This window comes from Gopherus evgoodei, chromosome 3, assembly GCF_007399415.2.
Source record: "Gopherus evgoodei ecotype Sinaloan lineage chromosome 3, rGopEvg1_v1.p, whole genome shotgun sequence".
Classification (NCBI taxonomy): domain Eukaryota; kingdom Metazoa; phylum Chordata; order Testudines; family Testudinidae; genus Gopherus; species Gopherus evgoodei.
The window spans coordinates 157,274,147-157,294,013 of record NC_044324.1 but is presented as its reverse complement, the minus strand read 5'-3'; the positions used below and the strand labels follow the sequence as shown (position 1 = coordinate 157,294,013).

The window sequence follows — 19,867 nt, the reverse complement described above, 5'->3', positions numbered from 1 at the left end:
CAACACTGCATACAACAACTGACTTGACTTGGTCATTTTAAACTCCCTTTTTGATTTTGGATTTCCAGCTCAATAAATTCTTGATTCCTTAGTTATAGTCCCTTCACAAAGAATAAGAACATCAAGAAATTAGAAGTAAAAATGAAGTTTGTTAATAAAAGTGGCCTATTATACAATGTAACATATGAAAAGGTTTTAAATATACACTGCGGAAAACGAACAAACAAAGAATTTACAGTAATAATAATTTACTAATGTATTTTGATCTGCTCTTTGATTTGTATGGTGTTAAAGATCCTCTCAGTACTGTTACTTCTGAAAACAAATTAATAATCTGAGTAACTTTATTCAGAATAGTTTTCTGAGCAGTGTACTGTTATCTCAACTACCACTTACTTAAAAAAAAAATCTTAAATGCCCTATATCATAACATAATTAATGTTTGATTGTACCTAACTCTCTCTCCTTTTTCACACTGTAGCATTCCATCAGTAATTAAAGCCCATGGAGCTCATCTTAAAGCTAGTGCAGCTATGGTCCGTTTAAGACTTTATGACATTTTGGCTTTGTTACCTCCAAAAACCTATGAAGGTAAATAAATATATATTTTTAAAGGGAATTACCAAATAAGAAAGTATAGTTATGCTTTTTGATGGATTCTTTGGTGGGTAAGGCTTAGATCCATACCAGTTGAAAAGAAATCGTTGTTTGAAAATCTTTACAGTGCAGCTTAAATATTTAAGATCTAAATTAATGGTTAAAAGAAATGATAGAGTTCAAAGGTGTGACAAATCTTCCATATGTATTTGGTTTATTATTTCTGTTACCACAAAGCAATTGAATTTCTGTGATTTCAGTGCAAATACAGGATTAAGAAGATCCAATGTCATTGTTTCAAAATAAAAGATAACATTAGTTAGATAAAAATGGAAACTCTAGAGGATGAAGAATATAGTATTAGAATTTTAAATATTATATTATCAGTTTAAATGCATAATTTCTACACTGCATAGTACAGCACAACACATACAGTGTATGTAATGTATATGTACAGAAGATAAAGTTCCAATTTGTAGAGTTTTAGGTTTTATTTAAGAAATACAATAAACTGATATAAAGAGGCAGACACAGAATGATATCTTAAGGCTGATACACAAAGGATAGAGATAAGATTCATTTCCTGGTTTTAAGTTTATGGTTTCCTAGTCTTTAACATTAATGCAGTGCTAGATTGATATACATAGTGGATAAAAATCCATAGTTAAAAAAAACCTTAAAAATTAAAATTGGATATTTTTCTGTAAATTGGATCCTTTAATTTACATTAAATACAGATTTTTTTTAAAATAAACATTTAAAATGAAATTTGAAACTCTGAAAAATTATATTAAGGCCTAAATTTATATAATTTATTACAATCATTTAAATTAAATTAAAAATTAATATTAAGCAGTACATGTTTGCCGCTTAAGTTTTAAAGAAAGTCAAACCACTTAACTGGGGAAGTCACTGGCTAAGCATGTGGAACCAGAGTTTACTGAAGTGTAAAACCAACTTTTGACAGCAATAGCCTTTTCTGCTGGGCAGAGTTAATATTTTCTTCATTTCAGTTTATTCAGCTAGGTTAGTTCAATGACTACTTCATTCAAAGTTAAGAAACCAGTTGGGAAAGCAGGAAAGCTTGTTTTCCTCTTTCATTCTGTGAATAGAAACTAAGTGTGAAAGGATGAGATCTACTAGTTCTAAAATCTTGAAGGACATGTTGACCAAAAGCAATCACTGCAGTTTCTCTGATTACAGATTTTTTATTTAATAAATCAGTTAGTATTAAATGCAAAACATGTTGTGATAAACTTTTTTCTTATGTATCCTGCACATTTAAGGTAGTTTTATTTAACTACTACTAATAAATACAAATTAAAATGCTGTTATTATGCATATTTTGTTGGATTTGAATTTCCATCCAAATAGACCTTGACACAAATCACAAGTAAAATATTATTAATCATCTAGTAAATAAATGCACCATTCACTATAATAAAAAATGTAAAATTTAGGAATCTGAAAAATGTAAGCTAAGATATATAATTGCTTACATGAATGTGTATAGACATACATCCTCTTGCTTAGCAAAAATAAATCTGGTATAAAAGTTTTATATTTAGTTGCAAATCAGCATGCTTTAATGGTCACCCACAAATGAGAATCAACCATTTTCTATGGAAATAACTAAAACTTTAAATGGAAAAACAAGATTAAAATCTGTTGTTTAAATTAGTATTTCCTGTTTGCTGATTAAAATCAGCTTTGAATTAAATCAATCCAAACTGTTGATGTATAGAATATATTGATTTCAAGTGTTCAGAAGGTTAGCATCATTAAGTTGACATCTAACTTGTAAATGTAACTGCAGTTAGGACAAAATGCTCATTTTCTTATTTATGTGTGTGAATTTTCTCAGAGAATTCTAATGAAGGATCATTTATTTAGTTTAGATTCCCTAAATGTTAGAAAGTACACACAGTCCTAAGGAAATAAATACACTCAAACATTTAAAATGATTTTGTATTTTTCAAATGCTCCATATTGTCTGGTCCAAAAGAAATAGTTTGTATTCTATATTTTTTCTTTCTGCATGTCAGTAATTCAGAGTTTAATAAGCTTAGACATGCTAATACAGGGGTCGGCAACCTTTCAGAAGTGCTGTGCTGAGTCTTCATTCATTCACTCTGATTTAAGGTACCGTGTGCCGGTCATAGATTTTAATGTTTTTAGAAGGTCTCTTTCTATAAGTCTATAATATATAACTAAACAGTTGTTGTATGTAAAGTAAATAAGGTTTTTAAAATGCTTAAGAAGCTTAATTTAAAATTAAATTAAAATGCAGAGCCTTCTAGACCGGTGGCCAGGACCTGGGCAGTGTGAGTGCCACTGAAAATCAGTTCATGTGCCGCCTTCGGCACTCATGCCATAGGTTGCCTACTCTTGTGCTAATATATTACATTATGAAACAAGTCTATTAGATCAATATTAGTAGATGGGACAAAGAGCAATAGTACATTTATTTTCTGTGGCAATATGATGTTTACAAAAATAGACTCTGATCATGCAAAGTGTTTGCAAGATTGGGATCGTGATCTTGTAGGAGCCAGCATGAGGCACTGGGCTTTGGAGTCAAGGGTCCTTTTTGGATTCTGTGTGCACATATGCCACTGACCCTGTGATAATCAAGTTTACTGCTCTTTGCCTCAGTTTTCCATCTGTAAAATGAGAATAATGCTACTTGCCTGCATTTGTAAAATGCCTTGAAGTCTATGGAAGAGCCAAGAATTATTATTAGATTTAATGTACAATTCTGTTTTCTAGGATCATTTAATGCACTCCTTCGGGAGCTAGTGGCAGAATTCACTTTGACAGACAATTCTGCTAATACAACTACATCGCTGCTTAGATCTCTTTGCCATTATGATGACAGTGTTCTTCTTGGCTCTTGGCTGCAGGAAACAGATCATAAATCAATTGAAGATCAGGTAAAAAAAAAAAAATCAGTAATAAAACTCCTCTTATCCTTGGCTCTGCTGAATAAAATCCTAAAAACTGAAACTGCACTCTTACTATGGATCTGGAAGACCAGTGTTATTCTACTGATTTCCAAGCTTGTCTCAAAGGATTTTACAGGTTTTAAAGCCAGGCATATGCAGTGTAAATTTCTGGTAAAACTAGCTACCAAAAAAAAAAATCAGTAGAGAATATCATTGCACAGTTTATAAAGTTCTGGTTAGTCAACTATCCTTGCTTTTAAAATGTGAATTAAACCTTTCTAGATTTAGCAATAAGTTCCATAATTTTTTCCTCAGCTGAGATATTCTAAAATGCAAAAGAAGCAGAGTTTATAATGGAACTGTTGTCACAGTATGTACATTGCAACTAGTGTTATACCAAAAAGGGACTTTTTTCTTCTTAAAGCAACAGTATGAAATCATATCCTTCATCTGGATGGTAACGTACAAAGTCTTATTGGGAGTAGAAGGAACTACTTACATTTTTGAAGGAAATCTGTTTGGCTGTTGGAAACATTTATAGGCATGTGAAAAATTAAAAGAATTTGGGCAATTTTTCTTTTGAAGACCCTTTTAATGAATTTTTGCAGATAATCAACTCTTAACATTGGTCCAGTTGTGATTTTTGCCAGACATCACTGAAAGAAAGTCAAGACACTGGGAATGTTGTTTAACTAGTGTCATAAACAGATAGCTAAGGGTTAATGTCTCTTTCACCTGGAAAGGGGTAACAAAAAACACCTGACCAGAGGACCAATCAGGAAACAAGACTTTTTCAAATCTGGGTGGAGGGAAGTTTTTGGTGTGAGTTCTTTGTTCTTTGTCTTGTGTCTGTGCCCTCTCGGCTCTGAGAGTGATTTTTCTATCTCTTGGCTTTCTAATCTTCTGTTTCCAAGTTGTAAGTACAAGGATAGTAAGACAATAGGTTTATATTGTTTTCTTTTGTATTTACATGTGTGTAGTTGCTAGAATATTTTAAATTGTATTCTTTTTGGATATGGCTGTTTATTCCTTTTTCTTTTAAGCAATTGACCCTGTATATTGTCAACTTGATACAGAGCCTATTTTTAATATCCTTTTTTCTTTTTTTTTATATAAAGCTTTCTTTTTAAGACTTGTTGGAGTTTTTCTTTAGTGGGGACTCCAGGGAATTGAGTCTGCAGCTCACCAGGGAATTGGTGGGAGGAAGAAGTCAAGGGGAAAATCTCTTTGTGTTAGATTTACTAAGCCTGACTTTGCATACCCTCTGGGTGAGGGGGAGAGATTAGATCTCTCGGTACTTGTGTTTCCAGGACTGGAAGCAGGGAATCTCCTAGGGTCTCCAGGGAGGGGAGCCTGGGAGGAAGTAACAAGGAAACAAGGGGAGGGGGTTATTTCCCTTTGTTGTAAGACTCAAGGCATCTGAGTCTTGGGGTCCCCCAGGGAAGGTTTTGGGGAGACCACAGTGAGCTAGGCACTGTATAATTCCTAGCTGGTGGCAGCCGTACCAGGTCCAAGCAGGTAACTAAGCTTGGAGGTTTTCATGCTAACACCCATATTTTGGACACTAAGGTCCAGATCTGGGAAAAAATGTTATGACAACTAGATCACAACTTTATTAATTAAATGCATCTGGGAAATTATCTGGCAATAACTCAACAAGTGTACGGGTCATCAGTACCACCTAGAAGAGAGCTGTCCTCGGTGCCCTCCCCTCTTCGCTCAAAACCTTTATCCTGGTCTCAGCATTAATGCTGGGACTCCAGTGGCTTCCTCTTGTACAGAGTTTAAAGGGGAGGGTGAAAGGGGCTTGATCCTTCACTGTACCAGATGTTAGGAGGCCCATCTCCATTTCCCACCTTTAGGGGATACGTTTCCTGTAATTCTGATCCCAACTTCTCTGTTTTAGGCGTCTGTCAGGCAGGAGCGCTGGAACAATTTGTATAGTGGGGGTGCAGAGAGCCATTGAACCAAACTGTAAGCCCTGTAAATGACTGGAAACCATTTCAAACCTAGGAGTGCAGCAGCACCCCAGAAACCCTAGTTCCAGTATTTATGCTGTCAGGTTGTGACACCATGAACTCTGTAACCTAAGCTGCCCATATAGTTCCTGGACTGCCAAGGGGAAGGTGAAATACCTCTCTGTCCAGGTCAGTCTGGCATTGTGGGAAAAACTCCTCAGCCCCTAAAAGCTGACTAGTATGATGCCCACAGCTGGCCCCAAAACCCAGCCTTAGCCTGATATTCAGGAGGCAGGGGAGCTGTTGCTCCCAGAAGTAGAATGGTATACTGGGTGGAGGTAAGGGTTTATAAACCCTCCCCTTGGGTGCACAGGAAGCAATGGCTGGATTGAAAGGTACAATGGAAGCCCAAGTCAGTTAGGATGCCTCCTCCCCCTTCTCAAGCCCACAAAGAAGCTGAGCTCCCATGAGGAGTGGGAGAGGAAAGGACCTTCTTTCCCTTGCTGGCCCAGGCTAACCCTCTTCACCTTTGAGGCTACTGGGGTGAACAGTCTGTTTTATTGTCCCACTCTTCTCTATAAATGTGCGTTCCTGTACTTGCATCCATAGATCCTTGTCTTGGAATTGCATATCCTGATGAGTGACACCTAGCCCTGTTCAAAGCTTTTAATGTTTGGAACTGCATGCATCCTACTGCCTGCATGGAACTACAATCTAAGCAGGTGTATAAAGAGGCATGAAGAGGTCTCAGTGACTACTCAGTTTCTGTTTGATCTGCTTGCCCAGGAGACCACAGAAGCTCTAGCCTCAAACTATATTTCATAAAAGCAGCAAAGAATCCTGTGGCACCTTATAGACTAACAGACATTTTGGAGCATGAGCTTTCGTGGGTGAATACCCACTTCTTCAGATGCATGTCATTCACCCACGAAAGCTCATGCTCCAAAACGTCTGTTAGTCTATAAGGTGCCACAGGATTCTTTGCTGCTTTTACAGATCCAGACTAACACGGCTACCCCTCTGATACTATATTTCATACATTGTTTATCACTTAAATAACAATAAATACTTGATATGAAAAAACTCACCTTTTTTCACTTATGGTTGCTGCTGTTTGATGGCATACCTGGATAAGGGGGTGAGTTTAAAGAGATGTTTGTACTATGTCAAAGAAGTCAATTTCTAGAACTAAAATTGATCTGTTTGGGGAATCATTACTCCTTGAGTTGTTACAGGATTTACGCTGCCTTTCCGCCTCAAGCGCAGGCTGAGGAAATGACACTTTAACCTTTTGCCCTGAAATGCCTCTTTGTGTTCACTGCTTTCAGAGCAGCTGTCAGAACCAAATTTTGTCACTCTGTCTTTAATTCACCCACCTCATCTGTACTGAGATTGCTCACACCAAGCCGTTAGCTGCTTTGAACGTTCTGGGATTTGCCTGGCATTGCATGTAGGAGTGTAGTTAGAGAATTCTAACTGCTGGTGAGTAATGTAGTTTTAAGTTGCTGCATATGTAGTTTGGTTAGTTCAGTATGTTCAGTATAAATATGTGCAGATATGTATTTAGAAGGTATTAATATCTTGTGGTTATTTGTAGCTTCAGCCAAACAGTGCATCTGGAAGTGGAGCTTTGGAACATGACCCATCTTCCATTTATTTGCGCATCCCAGCTGGTGAAGCTGTGCCTGGCCCCCTTCCTCTGGGAGTATCAGTCATTGATGCCTCTGTGGCACTCTTTGGTGTGGTTTTTCCTCATGTTTCTTACAAACACAGGTCAGTCTAAGTTAATGTGCAATTCAGTGTATTGTTGTCTTTCCTTTTTCAATTTAATGGGATTATAGTTCTCTCAAAAAGTCAGTCTACTTCTGGTGTTCCATGTTCATTGTCTCTCAGTGGGTTCCATATCACATGTTACTCTTGTTAGAAGTAAAAGATCTTTTTCCTAGTTTTCAGCCCTGAAAATTCAACTTAATGTGTGGTGAGGTCATTTTTATAATTGATTTAAGGTGTATGAGCATGGAGAACACTTTGCAGTAATTCAGCTTTGCAGTGGCATGGATAACTATGACAAAGTCTACCTGTATCTGAAGGAAAAGACTCTGTGGCTCTATTCCCACCTATCCCCAGCATCTCTGGGGGAAAGGTGAGGCACAAAGCCAGTTCATATTCTCCTTCCCTCTTATTTCTCAGCAGCATGTAGGTGGAAGGAGAGAATGTGAATTACACTTTGCACTCTCCTTATTCCCTGCATTGTGTCTAAGGTGGAGGATATTGAAGCAAGTGAATTTTTCTTCTCTCCTATCCCCATAGTTCCTGGTCATACTGCACAGTGTCTGCAGCCGCTGTTTCTTCTAAGCAATCATTTCTTCTGAAATGGCAATCTCTTGTTTGTGGCTGAGTTCAAGGCAGAGCCATTAAGAGCCAATCAGAGGTCTTTACCCCCTCTGCCTGGCAGCATGTTCTCAGGCCACCAGGTGAGACAGGGAGAGATTTTCATATGGCCCAATACATTCTGCAGCCAAATAGCAGAATTCACAGGGCCTTGTTTAAACCCTTCTGCTACTTTTTTTTTCTCTTTTGCGTTGGTCTTTTTCCCTTTAGGCAAAATGTAGTGTCTTTTCAGTATGTTTTTTGGCAGTGTCTCTCTTAGTGATAATGTTAATTGTTCTTTTGTAGGCTACAAATGTTGGATCACTTTGCTGAATGTGTCAAACAGGCTAAAGGTGTCCGCCAACAAGCTGTGCAGCTTAATATCTTCACTGCTGTTCTCAGTGCATTGAAGGTAAAACTGCTTACAAATTTGTAACTGACAGATACTAAAATCCTCAGATTTATAGACTTTTATATATAAATGTTAAACACAAAAACTACATTTAAAGATCATTACTAAGGTTGCAAAGTCAAGCATTCAGAAGTTAGGAAAAGCCAGAATTAAGTTTGCCTGTGCATTCTTAATTTGGCTCCTTTGTACGTGTGTTATGATACTGTCTTTAACTGCATGATCACATATTATTTCCCCACCTATAATTTGAGGGGAAGAGTGTTTTTCCTAAAGTGACCAGATTCTTTTTCTGAGTGATAATAGTATATTCCTTGTCTTTCTCATACTTGAGGACCAAACGGGCTGCTGCAGTCATCCAGCATTTTCACTCCCATCCAGTGTGTTAAGATATGATTTTGCTACTACCTTGATTAGAAAAAGAAAAATAGTTTCAAATTTTTCTTCATATAGCTAAAATGTTCTTTAATTTAGTGACTGTTGCAGTGCAACACATTGACATACCAGCTTCCAGTCTGATGGAGTTTGATCCTGTGGTGTCCTAGGTAAAGCTAACTCTAATTCAATAACACTGGTATATCTTTTTTTTGTTTTTTTTTTTAACATAATAATGACAATGCGGGTTAATGGATTGACTTCCCTCTCTTGTGAATTAGGTAGGATGCCAGCAAATGAGACTTCCATTTTCACTCTTTCCATTCAGCAAGCTCCAACCCTTTTGTGTCTCTTGCCCAGTTTGTATCCTGCCTTTATGGACATCGTAGCAGCTGTAGCAGCCAGGTTGTTCTGGTGGGCCCTCTTTGGTTTTTCTTTAGTAGCCTCTTCCTTTTAGGCCAGAGTTGGGCTGTCCCTCCTCTCGCCCCAACCATGCTGCTGAGCGGGCAGCACTCTGGGCAGCGGGGCTGCGCACTTCTGCAGGGCAGTGCAGCAGTGTGTGTGGCTCTGGCAGGTGGCGCAGCTGCCAGACATGCTGCTCTGAGTAGCGTGGTAAGGGGGCGGGGAGCGTGGGGGTTGGATAAGCGTGGGAGTCCTGAGGGGCCTGTTAGGGGTGTGGCTAGGGGTCAGGGCAGTCAGAGAGCGGGGGAGTTGGATGGGGGTGGGGTCCCAGGGGGGTTGGATAAGGGGCAGGGGGCCCCAGGAGGGGGCAGTCAGAGGACAAGGAGAAGGGGGGGTTGGATGGCTCTGGAGGTTCTGAGGGGGCAGTCAAGGGTCTGGAAGTGTGAGGGATTGGATAGGGGGCGAGGGCCAGGCTGTTTGGGGAGGCGCAGCTTTCCCTACCTGGCCCTCCATACAATTTTGCAACCCCAATTTGGCCCTTGGGCCAAAAAGTCTGCGCACCCCTGTTTTAAGCTATGTTCACACTTCAAGCTGGGGTGTGATTCTCATCGAGTTATTGCAAGTGTGTGCACATGAGCAGGAAAATCATGCCCCAGCTCAAAATGTAGACATAGCTTTAGATTAATAGTTTTTATTGTAACTGATTAATTTTTGCTTTTCTGTTGAGAAGATCATTTCCCTCCTTCACATGGAGTGTTAGGATGAGAAGAGTCATGAATACACTTAATGCAGTGGTCATGTTGCATCCAGTTTCTTATGACCATTCTGCAACCCCTGACATTCTGCCCCAGACTCTCACAGAGCACTTGTTTTCACAATTCTGCAAAGTAGTTGACTGCAGCAGTGGAAGTACAAGGTACTCCAAAGAGGGGCTCCCTAGGGGCATGTTTCACAGGTGCAGAGAATGGAAGATAAACAGTCTTCAAAGTAAGGATTTTTCTACTTCTCACAAACAGTCCAATCCTAGTAAACCTGAAACTTTTTCCCTATGGGTAACAGATTGCTTTGCTGACTTTGGCCCTCTCCTACTGAGATTTCCTCCCCCTACCACACACACTTTAAATTGTGGTGTACTGATTTTGATGCTTCACCTATCGAGTCAGTTCATTCTCTTCAGCATCCAGTAACCTATTTGCCAGAGGGATGGGAAATCATACCATTGTTGTTCCTCTGATAGTGTATGCCCTCTGTCTGTCTCCTGGTACTGAATAGACTTTGCTCAGAACTCCATGAAGATGAAAGCCAGTGTCATCAGGTCATTAACAGTGACGCCAGAAGTTCATTGATTGGAAATGTGGTCTTTTTCAGATAAGACAAAATTGATTATTAGTCCCCTTGAATGCTGTTAGAGACTAACTGGACTCACCAATTGCAAGTCAGTTTAGACTAGAAGAAAATTCTCCCAGGAGACTTAATTTTTTTTTTTTCCTCATTTTAAGGGATATTGCTCTAGCAGTTTTTCCAGGCAGTGTTCAGATTTTTCTATTTGCAAGACTGTAGTTATGCAGTCAGTGGCTAGCTGTTGAACCTGAATCACTTGTTTGGTAGACTGGGACAAGCTAACATGATCTCCAACCAGCACTAGCATCTGGGCAAAGTCTCCATTAAAATGTTACTCTCCTCTGTCTGACTACCTGAATGTTGCAAGGAAAATTTCTGATTTCCTCCAGTCTGGTCACAAATGCATGATTTTCTGATACAGAGCTAGCTTCTGGAGTTCTTTTCCCTTTCTCGTCTTCCCTTAGCCATTATATCTACAAGTCCCTAAAACCTAGACCATCAGATACCCTTTCAGAAAGCAGCATGCCATATGACATATATTACAGACAACAGTGCAGATGTCTGTCCTTAGGATGACCAGACAGCAAATGTGAAAAATCGGTTCGGGGGAGGGGTAACAGACCAAAAAATCAGGACTGTCCCTATAACATCTGGACACCCTATCTATCCTTCACTATCATGAAGAGCAGATTTATCATATGCTGAAGTTATGTTTTGTTACAATGATTCAGCTTACAGTTCTGAAGTTCTCCACTTGATGTGCTGGCGAGGGGCTCAGGGGAGTCAGAGTGATGGAAGGAGGTGGAGTTAAGTGTGTGAAGACTGCAGTGTCTCATTGGCTATTGCCTTGCCTGCCTGATCTATGAGAGGAGCCAACCCATCCAGTTATATTGTTGGAACTGGCTCATGGAAAACAATTAGTGAAGAACCATGCAATGCCATTGCTGTTGGTTTTGGGAGGAAACTAGTTGCTTTGGTTTTTGGGGCAGAAGCAGAATATTGTTTTGGTGGTAGTTGGGTGTTCGTGTAGTCTTAATTTTGTTTCTTTATTTGTATTAACATGTAACATTATTTTGATCTTATTTAAAGAAAAAAAAGAAAAAAAACCTTGGAAAATAGGGAGAGAAGTAGAAATTAAACACCTTTCTCAAGGTGTGAGTTGTAAGATATGTCCAGCTGTGTATAAGACATCACTTCAAAAATTACGTAGTCTGTTTTATTAGTGAATTATCCTCTTGTAAAAATATCAGTTTAAACTGTGTTAAACTTGATTTCAGCAAACATACTTTTATTTCTTTTGGTCAAATATTTTTTCCCATTTGTTCATGTAGGGTTTAGCTGAGAATAAAAGCACATTAGGACCAGAAGAAGTCCGCAAATCTGCTTTGACATTGGTTATGGGTGCCCTTGACAATCCTAATCCCATTTTGAGATGTGCAGCAGGAGAGGCACTTGGCAGAATGGCCCAGGTAGTTGGAGAAGCAACTTTCATCGCCAGAATGGCTCAATTCAGCTTTGACAAGTAAGTTGTTGTCACTTTGCCTCAAGAAAGGAAATAAAAATAGAATTCAAACATGTTCAGAAAATATCTCTGCTAAATACGATAATGATAATTTTAAGTATATTTCCTTCATTCCTGACCACTTTGGATTGGGAGGCCTAATCAGGTTTACAGATCCTGAATTGTTTCATATGCTATTACTAAGAGTGAACAATGACTGACTGAAATGTTTGGACTCCGGAACAATATTGTTGAATAGTTCTTGATCATCTATTTAAGGATGAAGAAACTGCTTCAGATAAAATAAACATGGCTGACTCTAAGTTTATGTAAAGTGTGGGGTTACCCAGAACAATGCATATTGGTAGCCACATGTCATCAACACCTCTTCTCAGCACCTAGGAGTTGGCTTCTCTGTTGGCCCACAGTGACTTGCTTCCTTAGTCCATCTGACTCCCCATCACTAATTAGGCCTTTAAAGACCTGTCTGTACTAAAGATTCAGGAAAATAAGTCTGACCAATTTTTCCTCAGATGAGTACATGAACTATACTTCAGTGTATTTCCTTTAAAATGGAAATTGGTCTTCTGATGATCCAGTTACGTTAAATTCATCTTCCCTTTTATGAATAGCATTAATTTGTCCATCTCTTAAAAATATAAAAAGTCTTTTTTGTTGTTGTTGTTTGCAGAAATGCAAAAGAGGTTGCAACTTCTAAGTATAAAAACTTTCTTTCTTATAAAGGAGGAATCAGCTTTACTCAAATAGGCCAAATACCATCTGGGGACATTCTTTTTGTGAAATAATTTGTTTCTTCAGTGATGTCATTTCAAGGCAAGACTCTGTTTCTATCATAAATAAGGCAAAAGTTACCTAGAGTTATACCTCTGGATCTCAGCAAACTAAGCAATATCAGAAATTGTAAGGGAAAGTTCAGATTCTTCCTGCTTTCACCTAGATTCACACATGCTCTCATTCTATGTTTATAGGTAAGAGTTTTTCTAAAGGAGTAAAATTTATTATCCTCAGCTATTCTCAAGAGATCTTCTAGATAGTTTAAGTATCTCAGGGATACTTATTTTCATGTGTTAAGCATTTTTCAAGATTTTCAGTATTCAGAATTTAAACTTTGTTTTTATAATACAATTGCTTGTAAGACTTTGTTACTTCCTTTGACAACCCATGATTTTCCAAGCACTGCTATGGTTTTGTCCACAATTTCTCTTCCAAGATCCATTTTATCAAATGGATTTTTCAATTTGTCCATATTGTTAAGTAATTCTCATATTATATATTGGAGGCCTTTTATTATTTATTATTGTATGTTTGCGTATGGCCTAGTGCTAAGGTCTTACATCCAGAAAGAAGAGAAATTACTCTTCTCTTCCTTCTTTACAGGTATCCATTCTCCGTGACTACCAGAGGACAATTGTAGCTAACAGCCTAATTATTTACAGTTATCATAGCTGCAGCAGATGGCAGGGGCTCAAATCTTCCCAAGCATCCATCAGAAAAGTTATCATGTCACTACTTACGTAATCTGATGATTTGAAATCTTGCTACTTTCCCACTTGTTTCTTTTGAATAAAAGATTATTTTAAAAAACCCTCATAATAAAACTCATAGCAGTGAGAGGCAGTGGGATCTAAAAGGATTTAACAAGTGAGCTGGCACTATATCAGAGGATTCAGCTGTACTCCCGTCAGTCCTCCACCATGTCTCTTCATATTTTCATTCTTGATTGTTTAACCTTTGCAATAGTTTAGCAATGAGTTTTCTGAGTAACAGAGTACTGTGATCTGCAACATCAAGCAAAGAGTAGACAGTTTAAGAGAATCATGTGTCCTGTCGGTTACAAAAATATTCCTTATCTAAAATGTCAGAAGTAAATACTTCCCAGAAGAGAAGAAAGGAGTTATAGTAAAGTCAGAATAACTTTACAAGCAACTGAATATGAGGAGTTAATAATGAGAAAGTTTTAAATATTTTCCTTTTGTCTTTTTCATTGATATCTTCCGAGAAAGTCCCTACTTTTTTTGAGTTAACAAATAGTCCAGGCGGGAGCTGAGGTTTGTTATTTTTCTGACACTTGAACAATCCTTGCTTCAACTACAAATCTAGCAAATACTTTGATTTATGCTTTAATCTTGATAGGTTAAAGTCTGCTCGAGATGTTGTGTCAAGAACTGGTCATTCGTTGGCTCTTGGTTGTCTCCATCGTTATGTGGGTGGAATAGGTTCTGGACAACATCTGAAAACCAGTGTCAGTATTCTGTTGGCGTTGGCACAAGATGGAACCTCACCTGAAGTCCAGGTATAAAACAAAAAAGCATTTTAAAATCATCCAATAGGGTTTAAGATTAATGTACAGCATTTTCTTTGCTGTTGACAGTAGTACAAAAGAGAAAATAGTCAGGCCATGTCCCAAGAAGTCAGGGCCGGTGCAACCATTTAGGCGACCTAGGCGGTTGCCTAGGGCACTGGGATTTGGGGGGCGCCATTTTCTTCGGCAGCAACTGCGGCGGCCAGATCTTCAGCTACCCTGGTCGCCGCCGGCATTTAGGTGGAGGGAACTGGGGCAGGGGAGTGCGGGGAGGACCACATGCAGCAAGTAAGAGGGGAGCGGCACGCAGTGGAACTCCCTGCCCTAGCTCACCCCTGCCCCGCCTCCTCCCTGCGCACGCCGTGACTGCTTCACTTCTCCCGCCTCCCAGGCTTGCGGCGCCTAAGCTGATTGGTGCCGCAAGCCTAGGAAGCGGGAGAAATGAAGCAGCGACGACGTGCTCGGGGAGGAGGCGGGGCAGGGGTGAGCTGCTTCACTTCTCCCGCCTCCCAGGCTTGCGGCGCCTAAGCTGATTGGTGCCACAAGCCTGGGAGGCAGGAGAGGTGAAGCACCGATGGCATGCTGGGGGTGCTTGTGCTCGTGCACGGAGCAAGGGTGAGCTGGGGCAAGGGGGGTGCCTCAGGGCGGAGGGGGTGAGCTGCCATGGGGGGTGGGGGGCGCCTCAGGATGGGGGCGTGGGGGCAGAGGTGCAAGGTGGAAGTTTCGCTTAGGGCGTGAAACATCCTTGCACCGGCCCTGCAAGAAGTATGTCTAAATGGGAGAGAGAGATCTTTTTGTCCTAAATACAGTTTCTTTAGGGACTTTATGGTGCAGTGTGCTGAACAACAAACTAACCTGACTTTGAACAGTTACTTTAGGCAAGTGCCTAATTATGCTGAGTCATCTCAAAATGTAAATAAGTTATTCCATTCTATAAGGCAATGAATTAAAAAAAATTATAAGACAATTGGGAAAACAAATGTATTGTAAGTTAAAGTAGAATCTTAAAGGAAATGTCAAAGTTAGACCCAGGACTCAGTTTGTCAGACCACTCTTGTTTTATTAGCACAGTGCTCTGCTAATAACACCCAGATAACATGAGCAGCATGCAGGACCCACACTACCTCAATTTATACAGATAAAAAGGGAGTGAACTTGACAAGGTAAGAAAGGGAGCAGAACTGACAAGTTTGCCGGAGGCTACACATACATAGTTAATTTCATTATTAACTTTTACCAATCTCCGGCTAATGTTTCACCATTAGCTTAAGTGGACTCATTGTTTATGCCTTAATGTTTCTTTTCCTGACACCTATATTTTAACATTTTTTCTTTTGCTTAAAGGTACATATAGCATTTCTTTAATCCTTTCTATTTTTACAGTATAATTCATTCTACTTTCACAGAAAGTAGATGCATTCATGATATCCCTTGGCAATGAATTCTACAAAGCCAGTTAAATAGTAAACGACTCTCTGGAGAAAGATATAAATAAAAACTTTGAATAAAAGAAAATTACTTGCCTATAAATATTATTCTCAAAAGGTTATAGTGTAACTGCACCACATATCAGGAGATTTTTTCATTCTTTTTCCTCATTACTCCAAAGTAAATTATTAGTTGAAGTCGTTACTGACTATTATGCCTCATCAGTAGGAAGGTGTGTCTCACCCACGGAAAGAGGCAGTTTAATGGCTCAGAACTTTAAGCTTGGACCCCCATCCTCTGCTACCTCAGTTGCATGGAACCGCAGACCACCAGTGCCTTGTTTTAATTATTAACTTTAGAGAACATGGAGTAGAGGTAATTCTCTTTCTGAGGAGACAGGATTGATAGAAGTTTTTCTAAACATAGTTTGCCACTTGGAAAAACAAGATTTGCTTTGTTTAGTGATTAATATAAATGTATGTATAAAACCAACCCTCATAAATTTCCATAGTTAAGCTCTCAAAAGTTAGATATTGACAAAGTTCAGGTTGCATGTGAAATATTAATTTTTTACTACAGTACAAAAATTTAAGAAATCAAAGGGGGAGATTTTCAAAGGTGCCTAATCCAAATTAACTTTAAATGGGAATTAGGCATGTAACACTGCCGTTTGAACCTTTAAAATCCTCCCTCTAAATCAGTAAAAAGATACTGCAGTGTTACAATGAAACAGTAGAAAGAATGAAAAAAAGTCACAAGATGCAACATTAGTATCTAATATTGTAGAATAAATAGTGTTATGTATTTGAGAGAGATTATGTGATCATGTAATTAGACTGTAGCAGCAGAATAAAGGCAATGTGGTCAGCTAACTTAAATGTTCAACTGTGCAACTGTAACCGCCTCTTAGGATAGTCCCTTTTCTTTTTATGGAACTTCCCACATTTTTTTGAGTGGGGGAAAAATCATAATGTAAAATTATTTTGGTAAATGCCACTGGAACACACGGTCCTTCATACTTTGCAGCCTACAGGAGAGGGAGTTTTTCCTGTGAACATTAGCAGTCCTGAAACTTGTTTCCTACAAGCTTTGTAGAAAATGAGACAAGGGCACCTTGCTTCATCCATAATGTATCTTACAGGATGTTCAGTGAATGAGGCCAGGGCTCTGCCCTTCACTATCTTTCTCCAATGCAGCTAAGTTTACTACATGTGAGCAGCATGGCCTTCGTAGCTGCACTTCTAAGAGTTCAGAAAGAAAACTCAGTGCAAAATGTACTGTATATGCAAGCTGAGAATTTCAATTGGCCATAACATTATCAAATGAAAACCTGTTTCCATTGGCTCAGGCACTTCTTGTTGAGGACTACTTCTGAGTCTAATTTCAACTTTCTGCCCCAGTTTTGGCTTTAGAACTATGCAAAAACATGTCAATTTTTTTTATATAGTGGAAAAAGTACATGCATCCTTTTCTTCTCATTCTCAAACAGCTTAGCTATTTTTATTCAAACAAACAAACAATTCACCTGCAAGCAAAGACCAAACCTGGGAAATTTCAGCCCAGAAGTGAATGTTCCAGATTGTGGGGTGACGAAGACATTCTTAAAACAGAGGGTTAAAATAGAAATGTTTAGGCAGGGGTGGTCAGAGCCATAGCCACTATAAATAAATCCTCAAAACTCTAAACTAAACAAACTTGTATGACTCAAAACCAAAAATCTCTTTGATTTATTATAGACCTGGTCTCTCCATTCACTTGCCTTGATAGTGGACTCTAGTGGGCCAATGTACCGGGGATATGTGGAGCCTACTCTGTCTCTCGTTCTTACTCTGCTCTTGACGGTTCCACCATCGCATACAGAAGTGCATCAGTGTTTGGGCCGATGTCTTGGGGCTATAATAACTACAGTTGGCCCTGAGCTGCAAGGTAAATTCTAATCTGCAATTTAATTAAGATAAAGTTACGTTTATAAATAGGATAGATGCTGTTTTTTCTTAATGTCAGCTGGCTGTTAAAGTATTGCATGGTGTCAGATAGTAAGGCATTTGTGATTGGTGTGTAGGGTCTGTAGATCTGCATCTGCACTGTGTGTATTGAAGTGACACAGTTCAGGGCAACTGCACCTGTATTTCCTCTTCCATGAGCCCTCAAGGGCACCCACTCTAGGCTTCTAGCTCCTCAACTGTCAGCTCTCCTGGATAAAGACCTTCATCTCTCTCCCTCATGACAGGGGACTTTCAAGGCTACACGCTTCCTTGCCCAATCTGTGATATCTCCAGCAAGCCAGACTGCCTAAACAGACCAGCATCTGCACTTTGCTTTCTCTCTGAAGGCTGTGTAAAATTGTAATAACCAGCAGTTACAAGTTACCACACAGCTCTTAAGAATAAATGTGCTTGCTTATAAAGGTGAAAGCATTACATAAAAAAAACATATAAAAGCTATTAAAAAAAACTTATATGCATGCTAAAAAGCTTACCAAAGGTCACCCCAACTTCAGCCTTAGACTCTGGTAGGTGTCAGCCCTTCCAGCTCTTCACAAGGATTTCCTCCATCCCCAGACTCATCTTGGTCAGAGAAGGTCCTGTCTCTTAGCTAGATCAGATAGAAGGCCCTGAGATAGTTTAAACTCAGGCTATTTTTTCCAAAACTCCTTTCTTTGTCTGTTGGTCTCTGGGGAATCCAGTTTGAACTAGTATACCTGAGCCCCTTCAGGTGGTGGTACCTCTCTGGAGGTGTTAGACCTGAGTGAATTTGCCTAATCACTCCCCACTGAACCGTGGTCACCCTTCCTGTGGAATTGCATACAATTCCTGGCTCATAATGATACATAAGCTTAATATAGTAAGAACTCCCAAAGATATTGCAGGAAATTGCCGTATATGTTGCAGGTGGCTATATGAACTGGTGCCAAAACTATCTAACTCCAATAATGAGGTAGTCTCAGTATCTCAGATCTTTATACCTTGACCATATTCACAGTGTGGTATCTGAGGGTATGTGGTTCAAACTGGAAATAAAAATGAAGTATTGTAGTTTTTCTTTAAGGTGCAAAGGGGATTTTGGTGGATACACATGGTATGGGCTTTGATAAAGTGCCATAGATGAGGCTGGTAGTGAAACCTCAATTATAAATTCCCTACCCTTTGAATATGTTTGTTTAACTACAATCTTGTAGTTGTATCTTAATTTTTTTGCCTAGGAATTTCCTTATTGATTTTTAGCAGATATTTTAAAAGTATTGATATATACAAATGTAGATTGTTCAGAATTTTTTCTTATAAAGACAATATTTTGCTCTAATTATAGTTGTGCTGTAAAGATGGTGAATGGAACTTGTTGAAATGCGAGACAACATAGTCTTTTCATCAAATATTCTGTGTAGTCTGTAACCTGTTGAATCCAAGTGATGCAACCGAGGGAGCTAAGACACTCCATCAGTACATTAATATATTAAACTGTTCCAAAACTGACAAAAAATATAAAAGTCTTCCAAAATGTCACAAGTATTCAGAGTTTAAAACTAAATCCATAGCAAATAACTCTAAAATTGTATATCTGGTATTATAAGAAATGGGTCTATGCATGCAGTCTTATCCAAGACTACTAAATGAAATAGATTTCCAAAACCTGAAACTTAATTCATTTTACCAAGTGCCATATCTGAGAAATAATGACTAACTGAACGATGTCTGCAGCATTTTTCTGGCTAATGCTCACTTGTGTAAAATTTGAGGTTTAAAGGACTTTTGGGGCTAGCTGATTGCTTTGGAACTTAAGGGGGTAAGTGTCAAAATTGGGCTAAAATGGAAAGCGAGTTCTAACCCTGTATACAGAGTCCTTTTGAAGTAATACAGCTGTTAACTTCAAGTATAGGTATTTAGAAGAGTGATGCTGTATGTAATTTACAAAGACTTCACATCTCTGAAGTTTTGTGATTAAAAGATTAATATCTATAACAGTTATACAAAAAAGTTGCTTTGTTAAGGATTCTTTATTCTCTTAGGTAATGGAGCTACTATTTCAACAATCCGCTCTTCATGCTTGGTGGGATGTGCGATCACACAAGATCACTCGGACTCTCTTGTTCAGGCAGCTGCCATATCCTGCCTTCAGCAGCTTCACATGTTTGCACCCCGCCATGTCAACCTATCCAGTCTGGTTCCCAGCCTTTGTGTGAGTGTAAAATATGTCTGTCTTGTCCTATATCCCTAATGC

At 38.9% G+C, this 19,867-nt stretch overlaps 1 protein-coding gene across 2 annotated transcripts in view; it reads left to right on the top strand.

Moving 5' to 3' along the window:
* The window catches only part of HEATR5B (HEAT repeat containing 5B), an 85,420-nt gene that overhangs the window by 25,195 nt on the left and 40,358 nt on the right, over nt 1-19,867 (top strand). For both annotated transcript variants that reach the window (XM_030557101.1, XM_030557102.1), the window contains 8 exons: nt 482-591; nt 3,367-3,530; nt 7,098-7,273; nt 8,177-8,282; nt 11,729-11,919; nt 14,053-14,212; nt 17,386-17,575; nt 19,656-19,825. In XM_030557101.1, the coding sequence (XP_030412961.1) occupies nt 482-591; nt 3,367-3,530; nt 7,098-7,273; nt 8,177-8,282; nt 11,729-11,919; nt 14,053-14,212; nt 17,386-17,575; nt 19,656-19,825 (1,267 nt within the window). The remainder of the gene's footprint in view (nt 1-481; nt 592-3,366; nt 3,531-7,097; nt 7,274-8,176; nt 8,283-11,728; nt 11,920-14,052; nt 14,213-17,385; nt 17,576-19,655; nt 19,826-19,867) is intronic.